Here is a 23,737-nt window from a genome sequence, read left to right as displayed (position 1 = left end):
GGATAGGCTCCAGCCCACCCGCGAGCCCCAACAGGATAAGCAGTAACAGAAAAAGAATGAATGAATGTACATTATTTTGTACAAATACATAAAAATACAGATACATTGAAACTTTGTTTTTCTCAACAGCACTGTGGTAAAGATGTGGTTAGGTTTAGGCACAAAAACCACTTGGTTATGTTTAGGAAAAGATCATGTTTTGCCTTAAAATGCCTGCTTTTGGTGGCACAAAAGCTGCTGGAAAAGCAGGGACGAGTTGGTGCAAAACATTAGGGTTTGGTGGCTTAAACAGCACTGGGAATTGGTGCTGGAAAATGCCGCTGACAAACGCTTTTGGAGAAAACTATTGGGAAACGCTCTGATGTTTTTGACACCCAGGTTTGGTGCCTCAAATGCTGATGGGAAATACCACGTGGGGTCTAAGTGCACACCATCCACCCTCCCCACTACCACAGATGACAAAGTCAGCTCATTTATTATGTCACTTTAGGAACAACACTGTTTTAATGTGAAGTTGTTGAAAACCGCCGCTTGGTCAGTGACTTCCGGCTTCAGACACCAACAAAAAAGGCCGTCCTTTCACCTTAGCATGATACCCGGCCAGTGCCGTTATTATTTAATGGTGCCCGGCGGCATCAGGAGGAAATACGGCAGAAGAACAACGAAAGTTAAGGCAGCAGAGGTCCGAGTAGGGCGGGCAGGAAGGTTGGTGGATGGGTCCGACAACCACCATCACCTGAGAAGCCAGTGTTCGCTTCCTGTAAAATTGTAAAGCCAAACTCTGTTAGTTTTTCCTAAACCCAACCACATGCTTTTGTTGCTTGAACCCAATCATGTGTGAGTGCTGGCAAAATGTAACCACGTGTGTTTTGAAGGGAAATAAAAGTCAATTCTCGGTTTTGCATCAAAGTAGTGCATTTAATATGAAATAGACTGTATGCAAACTGTACATTTCCTGTGAAAATGGAAATGTTTATTAAAAAAGGACAATGCATGTAACCTGCAGAAGTTGACTCAGCGTCCCAGAACATCAACAACCAATGCACCCAGGGTACCTTGCACAACGTATCTCAACGTGGAATGTCCATGACCAAACAATATGTGACAAGGAATGTATTGTTAGAAACGTTGATATGAAACATGTGAGGCATGCAAATGTAATCATGGTTTGCAGCAAGATACAAAGACTTCTTCTGGTGACTGGGCTGATGACAGTATTTCCCTCAACATTTGAGGGAAAATCCACATCCTGATTACCTTTGACTTTGACCCATATTGCAGATTTATAATAATGTTATATCTACACAAACAAAGACCAAAGTCTGACTCTGTAAGTTATTTTTCAAGGACTGATTTGCCTCTTTTGTTGTTTGCTATCCTTTGTTTCAACTGGGAATTCACGTCAGGTGTGAGACATGAGCCTTACTGAAGTGTCTGTCTGTACACACTGCAACCTGCATCATGGTGTCTATGTCCTCACAACCAGCTGTGTTGTCAGCAGCAGGGGTGACAAACTGCCTGAGGAACATCAGATATTTACTGGACAGAAAATCATGTTGGCTTTATGAGAAGCATACAGGAACAAAAAGCATTGTTTTTCTTCATACTGATTTCCTGATGTTTGACTTATAAAATCCTCTCTGATCTGCCTTATTCGGCGGTTTGTTCATTCTCCACTTGGTCCAACAGTGGCCTCAATTGCAACAGCATGATAAAAATGCATTATCTAATCATCAAACTGCCTCGTCAAGAGAAAGCAGTGAAAATGAGTACTGTCAGTGCATTCAGACACTTAAAGCTGAGAGAAAGAGTTAGGACGGGGGGGGAGAGATCACCTGTGACTTGCTACAGTAGCTCCTTTGGTGCTCCTCACTCTTGGCAGTGCTGCCAGTGATGTTAGCTGGCTAGCAGCCAGAGGACTCAGTGCCCAGCTTGGACAAAAGTATCTCCCCAATAAAACTCCCCAACCAAACCTCCCTCGTTAAAGATGTAACTTTTGATGCCACTTCTTGTGGTCTCTGTTGTGTTTGTCAGGATGTGATTTTCTTGTTATTCTGACTTTTTCAGGCAGTTCTGAGAAATTTCCAAAGTTGGCTGCTGATTTCTGTGTCACCAGCTTTCTCTTTGCATTCTGTCCAAATCCTGTCATATTGCCAGCTTTAATTGTAACAAGGATTTGAGATGTAGTTTTAGTCTTGAGGGGGATTCACACTCGTGAGTCAGCTCTATGCAGACCCTACACCGTAGCATATGCATGTGGCCTACACCATTATGAGCATTTATACTTGTGTGATTGTGTGTCTGCAGTTACACCTCTGAAACACTAGTTGGCGGCAGGGTTTCTGTGAAGTGCTGTAAAGTTTAGTTGATTCAAAACATACATTAAACATGGCTTAATCAAGACCATTTCAAACACAAGTACACAAATCAGCTTCACTATAACTGGCAGCATTCACAGACAAAGCACTTGTCTTTTGCTGGACACATTTTCCCCATAATGCAGTTTAAATTTTGGTCTAATTTTAGTCAATGTCTTAGTCAGAATTTTCTCAGTTTCATTCTGGATTTTGCTAAAGGATATTTCTCTAAAAAATCCAGTGAAAAGTAAGCATACCTTGAACTATGTGTTTAGTTCTCTAGGCTGAGAATGTGACACTGACTCACCGTGCCTCTTTCATATCATATAAAATGAATTCCTGAAGTTTATTTAAAGAAAGAATGTAATTCATTATGTCCCTCATAGGTGGGATTTATTTTCAGCTGCATATACAGTATGTACAACAATCCTTTATGGCCTCTGTCTACATTTCCCTTTTTTATATATTACTGAAGTCTGTTGCTAAAACCAGCTTCATGTTTCACTCAATAGAATTCATAAACAATGCAGTCGTAAACAAGGCAGACGAGCATTACCTGGGAAACATCATGTTTATTCACTTTACACGGAGCTAAAATTTATTCAGAATTATGTCAGATGTTTGCCAAATGTGTTAGTGTCTGTTCAGTCAGGAACATTCTCATCATAGATTTAATCATTAATTGCAATAAATGGAATTATAGTTATGTTTGGCGCTGAAGGCTCCACTCTTGATGTGCTCCCCGGAGTAGACAAGCAGCATGCCATGCCAAACCATGGAGCACAATGCATTTAACCCCCCGGGTATACAAGAGTGGGCCCAAGCAAGACATTAAATACCATTTTGACCTTAGAGCCATGTTAGGACAGATGTATATGGGCCGCCGTATGTGGGAATGGGCTGTGATTGGTGTGTGACTTATAGAAACAATCCAATCAGCTGTCTGTCAGCTGATTACTGCTGGGGCGTATGACTTCCGTGTCAGCGTATGACTTCCATGAGGCTTCATTTTTTGAAGAAATCATAAATCATCTTTTAGATAGATACTAGATACTATCTCTGCTATGTTCAACATAACAATATGTTAACAGGGCAAGGCAAGCTGATGCCCCAAGCAGGAAAAACAATCGTCCAATGAGAAAGATGCACAGAGACGGTGAGAATTTGTACTTGTACTTGCAGATGAATGATTTTTTTAAAGGGAAAACAACCAAAGCTTTGAGTTGACTATTCGGATTTAACTTAGGTTTTCCGCTCAAACAGAGCCAACTATTTTGGCTTGTCTTTTCTCGTCAATTATGAACAGAGAGTTTGCCGTAATTTTAATGGTGTCTTTAAAATTTGTCTTAAAACAAAAGGATGTCAAGAAATACTTTACATTGACATAACATTTTGAAAAGCTGGACATATTCCTGTGTTTGCTTTAAAGCGGAAACATTTTCAACACTGACATCCCCCGAGCATCGCGGTCGCAAAGACAACCTGATCACGTTCCATTTTCCTCTGAGCTACTGGGTTCTTTTTTTTATTTTTTTGACACATACAGTTTTCACCATCTGCCTTTTTCTCCACTAGAGACAGTAACTGCAAAGAACTTACATTGATACTCACTGGTAACTGAGAATAGCTAAGGATAGCTATCAAGAAAAACTGTTTTGGTTAACTCCCCAAAGACTGCTTTTAAAAGGTTCTTGTAAAGTGGAGAATCTCAGCTTTTTCAGTGGTATTACATATGTCTTGTTTGGCCATCTAGAGGCTCTGTAGCAAACGTGATTACATCATTATATTCTGCATCATTAATATTTGCCAAGGAAACTCATGTAGTTCAGTCCTCTAAGCCAAACAGCAACAGTTGTAATTGTTAAGTCCAACGCCCCACCCCCGTGTTCCGATTGGTTTGAAATTTGGCAGTGTTGGTCCAAGACATCATCCTCTCCACCAGTCAACATTTGATTCGGTATTGTCTTTTTGGAAATTGAGACGAAGTAGGTGTGTTTGCTTGCATGACAAAATACACAAAAATAACAGATTTGCATGTAAGAGCACAGCATAAAGCAAGACCAAGATGGCAAAATGTCAGAGCACAGCTGAAGAAGCATTGACTGCTGACTGCTGAGTTAGGCGACCCCAAAATTGTTCTTGGTCTTTAGGGGTTAAGCAATGGTTGACGCACTTCCTTTGTGCCATAAATTGAGCCTTCATATCCTTGGAAGATTGTTTATGGTGGCAGACAGAATTACATCATGAAAGCGACACTTATAAGGAACCAATATAAATGCCAATGATGTCATTATCCCATAGCCATTACAATGTGCAATCAACGCTTACTTCAAAATGAAATGTTGTTGCAAAAAACCTGTCCATTGCCACGTTAAATTAAGTTCCAGTGACTAATTAAAATAGCTAGGCCCCTGGGCAATTAGCTACAGCAAGAAAAATCTTGAGCATCAACTATGATTCAATTATTTTATTTCCTTTATTCTTCATAGCTCTATATGCCCAAAGTGAAACACTGCAGTCAATAAGTTAACAAGATGTGGAAGATTTGTGTGATTTGAGCAGCTGCCCGTGGCGATTCCGATTCCTTTAACACACCAGAGGACGCTTGGAGTGTAAAAATGCAGGAGGTCGTCGAGTGATGTACATCATATACCTCCTCAAGTCGGCATTACATTGGATTAAATGGAATTATATCTGTTTAGTGAAATGGATAAGTAATGTGTCACACAGCAGACAGGAAAGTAAAGAGTGTTGCATTCAGGTTATTGACGCTTGAACAGTTCCTTCCCCAGTGTATCAACTTTTTAATGACAAAATGTATTGATATACTGCCTCAGTAAATGCATTGGTGGTTCCCTCGATTTGGCTTCCACACTCAAGAAAGTGGAAACAGTGAGCGGGCAGGACCGTCCATATGTTGAGAAAACCTCCCCATCTGAACATAAGTCCAATCTGGGTTTGCATGAAGCTAATGAGACATGAAATTGGCTCCACTGTGCAGAAACTCCACCAATCAACCAAGGGGGAACCCCCTCTGGCCAATTGCAATATTTGGGCTTATTAGGTACAGCATCACGCAGGGCTACTGTTTTACATTCATGATCTCACTGAAGAGCTCCCCTGGAGTTGGTTAACATGACTATTTGGGGTGATTTTGTGATGATGTGTCTTTTGAAATGGATGATACAATGTTTATTTCGTAAAATATCCAATATCGTGAGAAACATTCAGACCATCATTGGACACTAAAACTTTCCACTGTGGCAACATTGGGGGCCCTGTTTAAACAATCTAAAGTGCGCTGTCTAAAGTGCACTTGCAAGTGCATTTAAGGTTTGCCCAAGTCCATGTTTGCTGGTTAAATGGTGCATAATCTGGGCACAATTCAAGGTGCAAGGGACAAAGCAGTTGTATTTAGTCCCTTAATTATTCATAGGTGTTTTGGGCATGACATGAACTTAACCAAACAGAGTGTGTTTCTCAAAGTCAAGGAAGGATCCTCAAGTGGCCAAATTTGAAGGATGCTACATCATAGACCCCCGCCGAAGGACTGTTCCAATGTCAAGGATCCTTCCTAGTTTCACAAAGGACTAAGTCCTTCTTTCAGAGAAATTCAAAAAGTTTTTAAATGAATCATTCACAGCATGGATGGAGCGTTAAGGGTCCCCCTCCCCTCCTTCCCCCACTATTCACATGATAACGACATGATACCTGCTTGGTTGCAGTGAGAGCGGCCAGAATAGACATATAAGAATATCCTGCAGGTCAAAGCATCAAGCAACTTATTTCAGTGGATTACCCGGCGGTATAATGTGAAATCGGCGCGGTCAGCTGTTTCAGAGCAGCGCAGCTCATCAGATCAGATCCACTATTTATATTGTTGTAGCAGAGTGTGTGGTGACACACACATACAATATGGATCACTTTGAAATGACAGAGTGATTCTGTGTGTGAGTCTGTGTATATACTGTTAGTGATAATTTAAAACTTTTTTTCAGCTGCTGTCTTTACTTCATTACTTTTCATTACTTACTCTTAAATATGATCCAGAAATATATTCTCCTTAAAAGTCACGTGATTCTGACAATACTGATAGATTTGTTTATAATTGTGCAACAACATTAGAGAGTGCCAAAATGATCACAGTGCCCTGAAACCCCTTTAGTCTGCTGAGGGTTAATGAAACACATCTGGGGACACTTGTTAGCCTGTTCCAATGTGTGTTCACTGAATGCTCTTGCTTCACCTCTGCAGGATCCTTCTTTGGGAGGAGGGGTCCTCCCAAGGAAGGATCGTTGACTTGAGAAACGCACAGTGTCATCTCCCATTTCCCTTCAAAAGCCAGATGTTCCTATGCCTTAGTGGATCTTGGTGGATTACATTTACATTTTATCTATACATCAACTTTTCCTCCTTCTCCAAGCATAACATTTTTTTGCTATATTTCAACTTCACTTTTTGGGCATTGCCACTCAGGTTTTTTCTTTTTTTTTTTCCCTAATGCACAAATTGAAATTGCACATAAAAAGAGTTGGACAGGAGTGTCATAGTTGGGGAAAAAGTGGGACTTTTTTTCAATTTTTAATTTCTAAATAATTAGTGCCATAAGGAAATTAAAAATGATAGAATAAAATGTTTAAAAGACTGAACTTTGAAAAAAAAAATTGCAGAAGTTCTCTTAGGCACCTCTCACCCCTTAAAAGCACAAAATGGTTTAGTCAGCAGCCAGAGCAGAGTGAGTGACACCAAAGTTCTGAAAAATGACAAGAATGAAGAAAGGGAAAGGCAAATAAAGCAAACTGACTTTGGAAAAAATTAAAATGCTATTTAAAAAAAATGAAAAGTTGCATGAGAGGAAGGTTCAGGGGGCCCACAGAAACCACTTATGTTTAGGGCCCAGAATTTGGTGCCCTGTCTCTGGAGGTGGATGGAAACGTCCCTGATGACATGACAGACCCTAGGCACTGAAATAGATAAAATAGATAATATATAGCTATGTTATGTGCATAACTAGCTGATTCATATCTAATATTTCATTAAAGGTCAGTAAAATTGAAGTTAGATTCTACATTGTTAGAGTTAAACCCAAAATGAGAAAAGTTTTAACACAAATTCTACTCATGGAAAAATAAATAAATCATCCATAGGCATTTGCTCTCACATATTCTGTTACCTAGTTATATATTTGGAGTTTGTTCTCAGTGAGAGCACACGAAACCTTGAAAATGCAAATTATTTTCTGTTTTATGGCTAAGAGAGGGAACAGAGCTGAACCTCGAGTCGAAAATGCATCGATGGATGGATGTTTTATGCCTCTCGCACAAGGTGACGAACAAGTCTTGAATGATTAACAGGAGTTGGAAATACTAGAAAATAAGAAGCAGGACAACCCTGTGAACAGATAAACTGTGCCTGCTGGTAGCCTGATGCAGATCATCTTCAATCTACATCTGCTTTCTCTGCTTCGTGACCCAACCCCGTGTTCCAAATCTCTCGATAGAATTACAAAAATACAAACTGAATGAACAAAATATGAGGGACAGTGGCTGTGAATCCAGGTAAAAGCCCCACTCTGTTATTGATTTCCCTTATTAAATCTATTCCAATCCCAAAAGATGCACCGTACAAGAAAGGATTTTGAAGCTTTGATGTGCAAAAAGGGCTGCAACTCAATATTTTCCTCGTATTTTGCTCTTTCAGTGTTTATTGTTGTCACTGTCTTTTGTTGTTAAGGCGTGGGAGCAAGCTGGGGACAAATTGCCTTGAGACATCCCTTGCTGAAAATTCAGCACAGGGCTTTCCAAAATAAAACAACAAAAGATAGACAACTGTTCATTCCATGCGGGGTCCGTGCACGGCTCATATTTTCACAATGAATGTGTCCCTGTTGGTTTGTCAATGAGTGGTTTTTGGTTAGGCTTTGGTATTGCAGTGGCTACAGCAAATAAAATTGACTCTATGCTGATAAATTATTTTAAATTTGTTTCCTACAGATGTACAAATGCATCCGACTGTGTGGATTTAGCATGCAAAAAACAATGGCTGTAGCAAAGAAGGACCACTTTCAGATATCTCCAACATCAAGAGAATATCCTCAGAAAAACATGTGCAAGTTCAACAGTATGTCTCAGTTTTTCCACATTCAGTCAGTCGACTAATCACTTTCACTACAGTTATTTCCCAGTTGAAGAAGCAGGTGAAGTCAACTGCTGCCTCACAAACCATTTACAATCTAAAGTTATGTCAATGTGATGTTGTGTTCACACCAAACACAACGCAAACTTTCGATTTTAGTGAGTTTGAACACAAGAATATTTTGTGTTGACTCACTTAGTAACTGTAAAGACCAGAGGTGGGCCTAAAGGGGGATTTATACTTGTGCGGAAGACCCTACACTGTAGCCTATGCACATGACCTACACCATTGTGAGCATTTATATTTGTGTGGTGGTGTGTCTGTGTCACTCTGCAGTTACACCTCCAAAACACTAGTTGGCAGCGGGGGTTTTCTGAAGTGCTGTTAAGTTTAGTTGATTCAAAACACACATTAAACACACATTAAACACGGCTTAATAGAGACCATTTCAGACACAAGTACACAAATCAGCTTCACTATAACTCGCAGCATTCACAGCCAAAGCACTTGTCTTTTGTTCCACACATTCCCCCTACAAATACAACATGCAAATGTTTTTAGCACAAGCCTATTGCATTTTACATGGTAGAAATTAGCCTAGGGGCTAGCGGACTTTTTTCTCTACTCAATGTGAAGCCAGGGACAACAGCAACATTCAACAAAGGTAACGTTACAAAATTTGGCTCTATTACAACTCAGAAAGTTCATCGACAAAACAACTGTCTTATACGAAACATGTTTTCCAAACAATTGTAACATGCTAACATTATTAGCACAAGCCTATGGCATTTTACATTGTATAAATTAGCCTAGCAACGAGCAGCGATTTCCTCTGCTCATATGAAGGGGAACTGCCCATTGGTTCGACAGCCCATTGGTTCGACATCCCATTGTTCCGACCATATTAAACTCATTGTTCCGAAGTCCGTTCTGAAATCATCATGACGCCCTGTGGTTAAGGTCTGGTTAGGTTTAGGCACAAAAACCACTTGGTTAGAGTCAGGAAAAGATCATGGTGTGGGTTAAAATGAAAAAGAAAGTGGCAAACACATAAGCCGTGAGCCTGCTCTGCCTCAAGCCGGTCGCGGCGCACCATACGCCTGCCATGAGCCGTTCAGCACCGCGGACAGTCGGACTAATGGGATGTCGAACCAATGGGCTGTCGAACCAATGACATGGACCCATATGAAGCCAGTCATATGGAGGCTTTATTGTCTTCACAATTTGTTGTGTCTTATTGCTGAAATAAAAGTAAATGAAAGCTCTGTTTCCACTGAGGGAAAGGGTTAGGGTTAGAGTTGTCAGCTTAAAAAATAGACAGGAGGTCTGCGTTGCCACGACGTGTAGTTACATTTCTGGGAAGATGCACGTCAGGCTACGGCTTAGGGTAAGGCATAGGCTCTATGTCATTGCAGAGGTACAGTGTAGAGCTCATTTGTGCTTCACGTTAGAGGCAGACACGGACGAAACCTTCTGTCTGTTCTCTGCATTCATTTCGTCCATATTTGTGCACATTTTCTGAAAGCTTACAGAGACAAACGAAACGGAGCAGAACCACAGATGGTGGAGGCAGTGTAGCATAGATCAAGTGAAATACGACAGTAGGAGACAACAATGAAATCTTGAAAAAATGGTGGAACAGCACAAATTGATAATGCAGTGAAAAGAATTCTCTGTCCACATGTGGGGATATATTGGATGACCTCACAGACCCCTGCCACCTACAACACTGCCTCTTCCACTGTTGCTTCGTTTGCTGTTGTGTGAAACTTTTGACTCCATCCTCTGGTGCCATCTATTGGCTGTATATATGACATCATAATGTGTTCACACCAAATGCGATGCAAATTTTCACGTCACATTACTCGCATGAGTTTTAATGCCAGAATATTTTGTGTTGACTTGCTTCATACGTGCATGATATCACTGACTTGATGAATAAACTTCCGCTGGTACATCCTTGGTGTCATGCGTGCCAGGAGGATCTCAATGCTGATTGGCTATTGCGACAAAAATCTGTCGCTTTAGATTTAATTTTTAGTTAAAATTTTCAACGCGAAATCGCGCTACCCGCTTAACCCTATGGGCCCAAACGACGCATAGTGCGTCCAAATTCACACCTGTTCTTCTCTGTGGATTTTCTCCGCGACCATGCATATCACGTGAAACAGCGGAATCATAGCTTTCCAACAAGACCAATCACTTGTCGGTAGTCCAATGTTTTCACAGTGAAAAAAATGATAAAGTTACACTAAAATTATGTATAACAGAGCTTTCATACAGCTCTGCACACACATTACTCTTGGATGGATTACTCGCGAATGCAGGCTCGCACAGAAATGCCACGCATATCACATGAAAGTGCAGGAGTAGAGCTTTCCAGGGATACCACACACATCATTATGCTGTCATCCCATCACGCTATAAATCCAGATCAAGTGTCTACAAAATAAAAACCTGATGAATTTCTTTACAATCCATTATACAGATCTTGTTATCAGTCACTTCATATAGTGAGGAATATCGTATCTTACCATGTCTTAGGCTTGCATGTGTTTCTCCCTGTCTATCCACATTTGTAGTCCGGCTTTCAAGATGCAAATATCTCCATATTGTCCAGTTGACACTCCATCAAACTTTGTATGACAAGACCAGCCACTTCACCTTTGTGCACCCAGACAACTGTAGCCTAATTATGCATGCTGACAGGGCCGTAGTCACCATATACATTGAGGGGGACATGTTTCCCCCCACCCCAATGCCCAAAATGCTCCCCAGTATATAACTGAAACTGAAAAACAGCAACAAACTTTGTTTACTGCAAACGAAGTGACAAATATTATCTTGGAGGACATCACTGCACTTGGTTGACTATATTTCTATGATCTTAGATGTAAATATTGCATGTTTCTTTCAGATAAAACACATTTTTACTTGTGAATGAGTCAATGGAATTTCTTGCAATAATGAAAAAATAATGGCAATCATGTCCGCCTGGCACAAACCACATGTTTGGACAACTGTGAAGTGACCGAGTGTCCCACCATCATGGTTCTTATATTGCCAGATTCCAGAGAGTCTCCCCTCTTCATATATGGCAGAATATGTCTTCTTTCAACTTGCTATGTGTGCTATGATACATGTAAAAATGTAAGAATTTAGTCACACGGATTTGTTTTTTTCATTGATGTAAAAACTAATATAAAATACAGGCACATAGTAGGACATGAAATGATGGCAAATCTGATTAGCCCAGATTGTCCTAAAAAAAAACAAGATATATCATGTGTATGTAGCCTTTATAATGACTGTGATATGAGCTTAAAAGTAAAGGCAGTAAAAATACCCCAAAAACGCCTAGGGCCCCTAGGGTTAATTTGCATAGTTTGCGGCATTTGCATCGGTCGCATCCATTGTATTGCTCGGTAGGAATATACATCTAATCGCATCTTCACATTGACTTTTCATGTGATTCACTCCTGCTAAGTCTAATACAGATTCTTTTGTACTGATGCTGCTGGTTGATGTCAGGTGTATTAATATCAGGTAGGCTGGATTGGACTCCTTGGCGGGCTGATTCTGGCCCCGGGGTCGTATGTATGACGCCCCTGTCCTACATGAGTATAGTCCATTTTAAAAGTCCACATACAGTATGAGTGTAAGTAAAATTACAGCATAATCGTGGATCTTTAAAACACAGCACACACGTCATACCAATACATATTAGAAATTGCCACTATTTAAGTTACATTAGTCAGTGTATTATTCTCATCAGACTTTTACAGTCTTTGTATTAACTACATTCAGATAAAGTCATTTATGTGCCCATCGATATAAAAGCTCTCATACATCATATCACTGGAAACAAATCCTGGTTAGATTTTCATCTTGTGGCCACATTATCATAAAGATAAAGCTGTGATGTCCTTCTGCTGCATTCCTCAGAAGTAGACTCATGGAGGATGAAAGGGGCCTGAAAAGAGGGAGTCAGTCAATCAAACGGCTCATGCTTAGTAACACACCGATGTATATTTTATTTATTTATTTATTTATTTTTTCTTGGAAATGAATCAATTTGGGAGCTAATGGGAGATGTGCCAGCTCTGAGGTGATGTTATTCAGGTTGACACATGCTGACAAATGAGAGTGCAGCACTGAAAGGGCAACAACAACCAGACAAGCTGAGAGAACAGGCAGCGAGTAGGACTGACAGAACAAAGTTAAGACACTGATGATGCTCTGAGTGTGACATGTTGGTAAAATGCTTTTCTGGTAATAATCACACGAATAGCTAAAAATCTGGTGTTTAAAATTCATAGACAGAATGTTAGATTCTAATGCTTAGCACATCTATGAGGGTGGCAACAGTCCACATGGCCAAAGTGATGGCCCCCCTTTGTGGGAGCCCCGTGTTTTTACCTGTCTGAGCATAGCTGACATTTTGTAACTATGTGGACGCCAATGGGCAGAGATGTGAAGAACCAAGCACTAGATTTTTAGTTTTTGTTACACAAACCCCTACAGTTTGAGAAAATGCACACAGAGTATTTAATTTAATTTAATTATTATTTTTTAGTTGATTTCATTATTTTTTTTAAGTAATTGTTGTTTTTTGTGATTTTTTTTAAAGTAAATTACTTATATACAGGAAATTACTTCATAAAAATGCCAACAAGTTAATGAAATACCCTATTTTCAATCACTTTTCTGTCCATTTGTAATTACATTTCTGAAGTAAGATATCCATACTGCATATTGGCCTCTTTATATCAAACAGTATTTAATTTTGCCAGTACCAGCTGCCTGTTGCTTGGTAACTTTATCCTTTTTTAGAGGCTTTGATTGGTGATTTTTAACAGGAGAAAGTGCCGCTATACTCTGTTAATGTCAATCCCCGGCTCCAGGTACACTGCTACATGTAGCTACATGCTAACAGTAAGGAAATATGTACTCTTGGATGCCAATGTTGTTAATTTCTCCCTCACTTCAGATCATATTCCTGCTGGAACATGTCAAGTTGTGTTTATTGGTGATTTTTTCATGGTAAAATGTGCCGCTATACTACGTTACAGTCGTCCCATGGCTGCAATGACAAAGATATACGACTAGGACAAACTGACCAATCCGTGCCAACTGGGCTTTTTTAGGAGAAAGGCTTAAAGAAACAGTACCTCAGAGGGTGAATACAGGAGTTAAAGGAAAGACAAAATGAGGAAATTAAAGTATTTTTTGGCCATGAAAGCATGTAAATGTTCTACTAACAACCTGAAAATGACATATACACAGGTCCTCTTTAAGGTTTGAAAAAGATTCATAATTTGTTTAAATTAATTTGTTTAAATGCCTGCCAATTCATGTTTGGTCGTGACTGTTCATACACAGCTCCATCCTCAGCCTGGAAATATCTGTGCTTTGGAAATAAACACAACACAAGCACACCAAGTGATCATTATTTTAGGTCAGGTGTCCAACCATACAGGTCAAAGTGAAGCACGAATATGAATAATGTGTTTCTTTAGGTCTGTGTACAGCCCTGTGGAGGCTTTTATATTTAATATCCCTGCTGCCTTTTCACTTCAATTAAATGCAGCTTTATTAATCCCAAAGGGGGCGACTCATTCAGGCACCAAAAGGTCTAAAAGGTGATTACTAGTGGGCTCTAAAGTAGGAAGTACACATATTGTGGAGAAAACCTAAACCCACACACTATTGTGGCATTAATTCACTTCTGATTTAGCTAGCATTTGCAGTATGTGCCTGCTTCATACAGTAACATCCTGTAGTTGGTCACTCTTGAGTCTGATCCTGTTCACATTAATTGTACGTGTTCTTTAAGGTCCTGTAATTACCCAGCAGCCAACTGTACAAATCTCAAATCAATGCCTGTGCTCTTTCTTTCTTTTCTGTTCTTTTTTTCTTCTCTCATTCACAGGAAGCTACCGCTGAAGGAAGAAAATGGAAAAGAGTCTCTCAAGCCGGATACGATTGAAATCAAAGTGCACAGTGACAACAGCATTCACACAAAGCCCGACGACAGCAAAGCGTAAAAGGGTCGGTCCCCTCGGCACCAAAAGAACATTCGGATCACGAGACCAAAACCCAGAGAAACTACAACACTGGAAAATAGTGGAGTAAAATACCATATCTGTTTATAACAATGCCCCAGTGACAGGCATGTGTAAATACAAATAATAGGGATAAAATAGAGAGAAAGGGTCAACCTTTTAGACACCCTGAGTGATAAATGTATCATGTTCTTAAAAACATGGCGTCAGTGGAAGGCTCTTGTTGATCAATGATTGTATTTTCCTTTTTTTCTGTTCATGACCATTTTTTTTGTTTTGTTTTTTTGCTTTACAGATTCTCATGCAGTTAAAGGGTGAAAAATCAGTCCCCACTATTCTTACACAAAGGCAGGCAAAGCTAGTGTGCTATTTCACCCCCAAGCTCACATCGCTTAATGCTTTCCTTTTTTTGTCAGAGTGAATGCATGGGCCAACCCACACTGCAGGATCACAATTATTTAATCGCCTGTTACCATGCCTGAGTGTTACACTATAGCAACCTTTTGTACGCCTTTAATAGCCGAGCTAGGCGTCTGGCTAATGTGAGGCAAACGCTGAGGCTATTGTGCTCCCAGCTCCAGCAACAAAATAATGAGATTTTATTGCTTCAGGAAAATATGACGTTTGTTCCTGGGTGAAAAATTGTACCAACCAGGACCTGGTTATTAACTATTAAGAGGAATTTTGTCTTGATATTTGATGACTTACACTTTATGAAGGGCTATTGTGGATCATAGTTTCATAACATTAAAAAAAAGACAAAAAGAAAGAATGTTGCAGTCTATGAAGTATACAGCATAAACCACACATGTGCATCGATGCCTTTTATATTGACACTCAATATCTCTTTAACTGTCTCATTCTCTAACAATGTATGTTTTATTCATGTGTGTTCAAACAGTAAGTACACTAGTGCAAGAGGTTAACTGCACTTAGAGCTGATGTGAGCTTGAGTAATGAAAAAAAAAGGCCACAAATGCCCTGAATTGTGTCATGTAATTGTTGCGATGCGAATGGTAGGACTCAAGGCATGGGAACAAACGAGTAAAGGTGTGCTAACGATAAATCAAATGTGTGTCAGGTTTGTTTTTAATGATTTCTTTACTCATTCCTGTCTCAGATCTGCCTCATATATTTTTTTGTTTCCCAGTCTGATCGCTATTCTCTCTGATGTTGTCATGTGTTGTACATAGGTGAAAAAAAAACAATATTTTACAGAGCTTTTATGTAAATATACCCTAAAGGATGTGTCTTTTTTCAAAATGCAACAGGCTTGGCTTTTTTTGTGAACGCTCCTCAGATGAAAAGCTTTTTTTTGTTGTTTTGTTTTCTTTTGTTTTTTTTCTTCTGTTGTGTTTTGGTCCAAAGTTCAGTGATGGTGTAATATTGCTTTTTCTACTCATTTGCTTTCCCTAAAGAAAATCCATGCCCTGAGGCTATTTCACGGTATTTCAATGGAGACAGTAATTACGGCATTAGTGTGCCTTCTCTCTTTTCTTTTTCCTCCTACCCCCCTTGTGGCCCAATGCCGCCGCAGCACTGTAGACCTTCAAATGAATTTTTGATCGTGCTGCCTTTTCCACCTCAGAATGTGTCAGAACATTGAGTTTTCTTGCGGTGCTGTGACTTCTGGGAGATGTAATCTTAGGATTGTGGATTGTAGTCAACGACACTGGACTGAAACAGACATGTATAACTACCTAGTGCAACTAAATGTCAGGTTGATCCTCAAAGTAATGGGCTGCAGAAATGTGGTTGTAATGTCGTGTGTGTGAACTTGTACAATGTACATAGTGAGGACCACATTTTTAACCAACAGAGTGAGGACATTTTTGGAAAATGAGGACACCTTGGACTGTTGTCACTTATTCAAAGGCCTGTTTGAGGGTTAAGCCTTGGTTTTAAGGTTCAGGTTAATTACTATTAGGTTGAGATTAGGGTAAGGGTTGGAGTTAAGGATTATGTTGTGATAGTTAATGTTAGGAGAATGCATTATGTCCAAGAGGGTCCTCACAAAGAGAGAAGTACAAGTGATTGTGTGTATGTATGTGTATCAGGTAGTTCTTCAAAGTAATGAGCTGCAGAAGTGGGGTTTTAATGTGTGTGTGTGTGTGTGTGTGTGTGTGTGTGTGTGTGTGAGAACTTGTGCAAGATAGATAGTAAGGACCTTGTAATTAAACAACAGAGTGAGGACATGTTTGGAAAGTGAGGACATTTTGGCCCAATGTCTCCTTCAAAGGTTTCTTTGAGAGATTAAACATGGTTTAAGGTTAGGGTTACAGTTAGGCTCAGTTTAGGGTTTAGGTTAGGCTAAGGAGCTAGGGAACGTTAATGTCAATGAGGGTCCTCACAAAGACAGAAGTACAAGAATATGTGTGTGTGCATACATGCATGAGCGAATGAGTACACTTGTCTACATGAATCAGGTTGCATGTATGTCTGTTGAATGTATCTGCACGTACTGTAAGTTAAATCTGTTTTTGAGTGTGTGCCCATTTAGATTTTTCACAATAAGAGTCTCCCAATTTCAGCTAATCTCCTAAATTAAAGAGTTAAACTTGCTATTATTTTGTTTATAATTTATTTGTTAGGTTTATTATCTATTTATATTAGACTCAAGTGTATTATGAAGTACACTTTTTCAGCTCCGTGATGCATCGTGCAGCTCTGCAAGTCGTTTTGATGACCACGTGCCAAGTACAAATGTCCGAGCGCTACGAGTGTGTTCCTCTTTGAGTTGGCGAGAGAGCTCTCACGCTGAGTTTCAGAGTGCGCTCTGATAGGTAAAACCTGATTATGTAGTTCTCGACAGTGATTAATACCCCAGGCTGCAGCACTCCATGCATGTGTCTGCGAGCTACCCCCCCTCTGCCGCTGCCGCCACCACCCCCTCACCACTATTCCCTCTCAGACTCCATTGGTTTTTATCTCAGACCTCATAGCGCTGGCTTTGTTTTCTCCCGGCGAGCCCTTGTACCTGCATATCTTAAATGGATGGCCCTGCCATGGAGTGGTTCTGCTGCCTGTTACGATGACTGTAAATATGGGAGCACAGTGCCTGGAGGCTATACGATTTGTACATGTTCTTTTGTATTTGAATATGAGTCTAAATACCCAACCACCCCCTCTTCCCCTTCTTATCCTCAACCTCTCCCCAATCTTCCCTTCCTCTCTGTCTCCTTCCACCATGCCTCGGTCCTTTTTTCTGTAGGGGGTTAAACAGGTGTGTTTGAGCTCAGTGTACAGTATGTGTCCTCTTTGTCCCCATGCTCCCCCCGTGTCCCATGGACTGTCCCTGCTGAGTGTGCTTTGTGCAGGAGGTGGGAACTATTGATGTCTCTCTGTACGTACCTGTGGAACACTTGTGACTCCTGTCATTTGCCGCTGTAAATAAACATGTCCTGGTAGAAGAGAGTGAGACGTTGCCATTCATTGCTTCATTTTTGAGTCTTCACCGGCTCCCCAGCTTCTATGTTTGTGTGCAAAGGAATCATACAAGTGTTTCTAAGCTGTAGCTTTGAGCAAAAGTAATAATTTTACACAATATCTTTTTTTATTAAAAACTACTTCAAGATGAGGTTCACCAAATAGATTATGCAGTAGCAGCAAAGTCTCCAGAAGAATATCTCGGCATTATGCATTTCTGCAAACCACGAACACGTTACATTTGTGTGTTTCATATGTTTTAACACTTCTAAAGTGACCTAGTGTATGAGCTGACTTTCTCTTTTGGAAGTGGATGGCATGGCACCAAGGCAAGTCGCTGGCCAAACTGCAAACCAAAAAACCAAACCAGTTGTTTTTTCGCGAGTTATTGCTGTATTTCCAGCAGCTTTTTAGCCACCAAAACTGGGAGTTTTCAGCTGGGGAGATTGGCACAAAAAGCGGTTGTTTTTACAGAGAAACTGCTGTGTTTCCTGCTGGTGTGGTGCCATGAAAAGTGATTGTTTTCTATGGAAAAACTGCTGCGTTTCCTGACGCAATGGTGCCATGAATAGCGCTTGTTTACCATGGAGAAAGTGCTGCTTTTCCTGCCAGGATAGTGCCACAAAAAGTGGTTGTTTGCTATGGAGAAATTGCTGCTTTTCCTGCCAGAGTGGTGCCATGAAAAGCGGTTGTTTTCTGTGGAGAAACTGCTGCCCTTCCTGCTTGGATGGTGCCACAAAAGGTGGTTGTTTTTATACGCAGAAATCACAGCGTTTCCTGCTGGGTTGATGCCACAAAAAGCAGTTGTTTTCTACAGACAAACTGCTACATTTCCTGTCACAGCGGTGTCGTTGTTTTCTACAGAGAGGACGCTGCTTTTTCTGCCAGGATAATTCCATGAAAATTGGTTGGTTTTTACGGAAGCATCACTGCATTTCCTGCAGGGATTGTGCCACAAAAATTGATATTTTTAAGGAGACATCGCTGCTAAATAATGATCTAAAATTGTAATGTATCCACTATTTGTTGATATGTTCAATGCCAACATTTTTGGGGGCAATTGGATTGGTAGATTTAAAAAAAAACAAACAGATTTTGGGAAATATTTACTTTCTGCCTCAGAGTTAAACAAAAAGATTGATACCACTCTCATGTTTGTATAGTAAACATAATGCTAAATCCAGCAGCCAATAAGCTTAGCAAAAAGATTGGAAACTGGGGGAAACAGCTAGCCTGGCTAGATTGTGGTCAATCTTTGGGGGATAATATAGCTTGTAACTGCCTTTATTATTACTATTTATCTGCTTGCACAAACAATCAGAAATCTTTAAGATAAGAATTTACTAACCATGTAAAACACTGGTATTGCCTTTAAAGCTCAATTCAGTCTTGAATTTTGGAAATTTTTGGTTTTAAATAACTTAAACTAATTTATATATACGTTTTTAGGCAACCAACATGTCTACTAATATGCCCAGAGCCCATTTCATCAATGTTAAATAAATAAAAAATGTGTAGTAGGAGCATTAAACTAAATGTGAAATGAAATTCACTGTGAGGAAATGTAACAAGAGGGGGAAAAGATACAGTCATAGATACTGATACTGGGTGAACATTTCATTATAATCCTGTGTCTTGTAACGGGCCGTGCTGTAGCCTGGTGATAAAAGCAGACTTCTCCACAAAGACACAACTTTAATAGCTTTTAATTTTTTCGCCGCTGAAGTCGGCAGAGATCATTTTTTTCCAGGGGACAGAGTGCTACATTCATCAAGGTCATTCCTAAACCTCCATTAGTCCCATTTTAAATGGTAACTGCATTGCATCTTAAATCTGGCTTCCCTTCCTTGAAACAAGCGCTTTAATGATAAAAAACAGAGAGACTGAGAAGCCCTGCTCAAAGGAGGAATTAAAACAATTCTGAATAGCATGGAGGAGCCACTGTGTTCCTTAACAAAGCTGCCCCCTCTTCGGCATTCATTTGAAGTCAGCAGATAACGCTTCTCAGACGTCTCCCTCCCACGAGAAGGAGAGAGGGAAGCAGCAGGCTGCCTGTTGGATCCTGGCTGCAAGGGCCTCTGTTAACGAGGGGAACAAACTTCAACTTCGTTTCCCACAGGGGCTCAAAGGAAGTCTGCACATCAAACACTGAGTCTCATTTGGATGAAGAGATGCGGAGAGGAGCGATATTGGCCGCTCTGGGGGGTAAGAAGGTGGGGGCACTGGGTGGGGACGAGACGAGCAAAAGGAGAAGACGCCAAATCATCCTCTCCTTCACTTTGTCACGTGCACACCTGACAGGTGATTATTCTCCCCCCACATAGGAAGTTAGACAGAAGTGTTGGACTGCACACAAACACACACATAAGCAAACACTGTTTTAGTGTATTGAGCTCTGCTGGGAAGTCACACACCACATGGAAAGATAGCGCACTAAGCCTTCAGGTAATATTTCTCCCCTAATCTTTCCGTTTGCAGAGACTCCCATGATACTGTACGCTGACAGCACCTTAATCCCAACTAGAAGAGAAGTTCAGGAAGTGTGGGGAGAAATCTCCCTGCCATTGTTGAAGTTTTCTCTCTCATACGCTCGCATGCACTTAAATGCCTCCTCTCAGATGCTTGGACGCAGAATTCCACTGTGAGATGCACACACACAAACTCTATTTGAAAACTTTGCCCACATGCGAGGGAAGTGGAGCGTCCCCAAACTCTTAGCCTCGTGGGCAAATCCAGCAGAGAGCTTTTTGGCAGGTACGACAGGGACGACACTCCTCTGATTTGACAGGAGAGGATGGGAGGTATGTGTGTGTGTGTGTGTGTGTGTGTGTGTGTGTGTGTATACTGACTAATTCTCATTCAAGAATTATGATACAATAAATCTGTCATGGCAGAAAAGTATTGTCTCACCTCTGATGAACCTCTGACCACGCCCAGCAGTGATGTAATGTTTCACTAACATTACATCACTCACAGAGTGTGCAGCCAAAGCAGGTTTTCTTAGAGTGTGGAGTTTTTTTTATTGTTTGTTTGTTTTTGTAAAATTAACTGAGGTCTCTAACAAAACCTAAACTTCTATGGACAGTTGACCTCAAATTCAAAAATATATACTTTTCCTCTTACCTGTAGTGCTGTTCATCAGTCTAGATTGTTTCAGTGTGAGTTGTAGAGTGTTGGAGATATCAGCTGCAGAGATGTCTGCCTTCTCTCCAGTATAATAGAACTAGATGGCACTTGTGGTGCTTAAATCACAGAAAAAAAGTACATTTTAAAAACTCAACAGCAATGTCTCTTTTCAGAAATCATGACCCAGTTACTCAAGAAAATCCACAGACCCTGTTGTGAGCAGTTTCATGTAGGAACTTTCTACTGATCTACACCCACCAACTGTATCACTGCTTAAGGTTCAATCATAGTTCCTTTACATATAAAAATAGATACGTCTATTTCAAATGTTGTAAATGTCACTGCCCTCATACTTTCACGCGCTCTAAATGATGGAATATGTAACAACACATTCTCACCCCAACCTCATCACATATCGACATTTGGTCATGGACATTCTACATCCAGACACAGCGTACAGTAATAGGTATCCTGGGTACCCTGGTCAAGTTCTGCCCACCGCAAATTGACGTCTTTTTTCCTTCAACAACAATGACGTGGTAACATTTAGTCAACACGTGTGGTTGGGTTTAGGAAAAAAGAACAGGGTTTGCCTTCAGTCTTATGGGAAGTCAACACCAGCCTCCAAGGTGAAAGTCGGTGGTTGTCGGACCCGTCCACCACCGCTCCCACCTGCCCTACTCAGACTTTCGCCCCATTTACTTTTGCTCTTGTCCCGCTGCATTTCCCCCTGACACCACTAGGCGCTATCAAACTATAACAGCAACTGGCAGCGTATCGTGCTTGATTTTGACGACTTCGGAGTGAGACCAGGTTGTTGGAACAGACATCACTGCATAAAATGAGCCAAAGTGACCTCTAGGATAAGCACAGCCTCATGTCACTTGAAACTCATTGTATATTGACAATAAGGAGGTTTCTCAGCAGTTTCCAGAACAGAACTGTTCGCTATACAATTGCCAGAAAAAAAAAAATTCTTACAGAAATCTCCAAATGTCAAAAGTTTCTGATGCCAAATTACAGCAAGGATTTTTCTGTGGTTTTCCTCAAGGTCTTAAATGGAGCATCAAATCTGTAAAACAAATATTATCAAGCCAAAAATTGCTGCAGCAACTCAAACGACATAATGAGTCATCACCCAAGCGCCAGATTTCGATGACTTTGGGGTGAGACTGGGTTGTATTTATCGGCAATAGATGGCATCAGAGGGCAGAGTCAAAAGTTTCACACAATAACTAACAAGGTGACGGTTGAGGAGGTTGTATTATTTTACTTTTAAACAGAGGAAGCATTGTAGATGGTGGTGGTCTGTGCGGCCTTTATATACAGTACATACCGGCATGTGGGCGGACAATTCCTTTCACTATAATGCAGATTTTTTCCGTTCTGCCATGATTTACATTTCTTCATTGTCTCCTGTGGTCACATCTCGCTTGGAATTTGCTACACTGCCACCACTACACCCATAACAATGTCTGTGGGTTAGCTTGAGTAGCCGGGTCATGATTTCTGGAAAGAGACATTGCTGTTGTATTTCTATGGCGCTTTGAGCACCACATGCCGAGTGCCATCTAGTTCCATTATACTGGAGAGAGACAGACACAGCAGCTCACAGAGTAAACTGTTGGGTGGCAGTAGTTCATTCCATAGGGACCTGGGTTTGGATCCAGAGGGTCACAGGTTCGAAGTCCCTGTCCAGACTAAATATGGATTGTGGACTGGTAGTTGGAGAGGTGCCAGTTTGCCTCCTGGGGACTGCCGAGGTGCCCCTGAAGGCACCAAACCACCACCTGAGTCCTGTTTGTGCGTATGTGTATTTTGGGCCTGTGTGTGAATGACAACATAGTGAAAAAATTCAAAGTATATCTTCCTCTTCTTATGATGGAGGATCATGAGATTTTATTCACTGTTCTGCTTCAATCCTTCCACAAATATTCACTTTAACAAGTCAGTCTGACCTTAATTACACTCTTAAAATCATGTCATCTTTCAAATGGAGAAACTAAACCAAGGACATGATATTCTACTGCTTGAGGGAGTTTAGTGAATTTCAATTCGCAGACAAATTCCTGATGAAATCAGAAGAGTACCAAAACTTTCTGCACCTGAGCGAAGCTTGTGGTGGCAGGGAGCAGCAAATAACATTTAGTCATAAATACTGCAGCTTGAAGATGGATATTGTTTTGACAAGCCACATTGCGGGGAACGCTGCTGCACGATGAAGCACGGATGCAAATATTTAAAGTACTGTAGATGCTGGGAGCAGAACAGCTCCATCAAGATTTGTGAGAAGAGTTGAAAAGGTGAACACATTTGGAAGCGTGCCTCGTTCTGGTGCATAGATTTGACTTTTCAGCAGATTCTTGTAGCCGGGATTGAGGGACATTTCCCTCCTCCAGTACTTCTATCCTAAGCATTTCTATCAGTAAGTTCAGCAAAGAAGCATCACTTAGCATTTCTATGAAAGCCATTACATGCTCATGTCCTCATTCATTTGGAGCTACAGCTGAATATGCCATAACACGACTTCTCCTGCATTCACATCTGTCAAACTCAATATAACCCTATTAACTGGCGCAAAGAGGAGCGTCTGGGCAGAGAATTCTTAATATCTTAAAGAACTTGCTG

The 23,737-nt window shown here is 40.6% G+C and overlaps 1 protein-coding gene across 3 annotated transcripts in view; it reads left to right on the top strand.

Annotated features, from left to right (window-relative positions):
• ncam2a (neural cell adhesion molecule 2a) overlaps positions 1 to 15,173 on the top strand; it is a 546,541-nt gene extending 531,368 nt beyond the window's left edge. For all 3 annotated transcript variants that reach the window (XM_078165636.1, XM_078165635.1, XM_078165634.1), the window contains exon 17: positions 14,425 to 15,173. In XM_078165636.1, the coding sequence (XP_078021762.1) occupies positions 14,425 to 14,539 (115 nt within the window). In that variant the 3' untranslated portion in view covers positions 14,540 to 15,173. The remainder of the gene's footprint in view (positions 1 to 14,424) is intronic.
• Positions 15,174 to 23,737: the final 8,564 nt, after the last annotated feature.

Source organism: Epinephelus lanceolatus, chromosome 24 (assembly GCF_041903045.1).
Source record: "Epinephelus lanceolatus isolate andai-2023 chromosome 24, ASM4190304v1, whole genome shotgun sequence".
In the NCBI taxonomy this organism is placed as follows: Eukaryota; Metazoa; Chordata; class Actinopteri; order Perciformes; family Serranidae; genus Epinephelus; species Epinephelus lanceolatus.
Note: the sequence above shows the minus strand (reverse complement) of the source record. Positions and strands in the feature narration are given on the sequence as shown.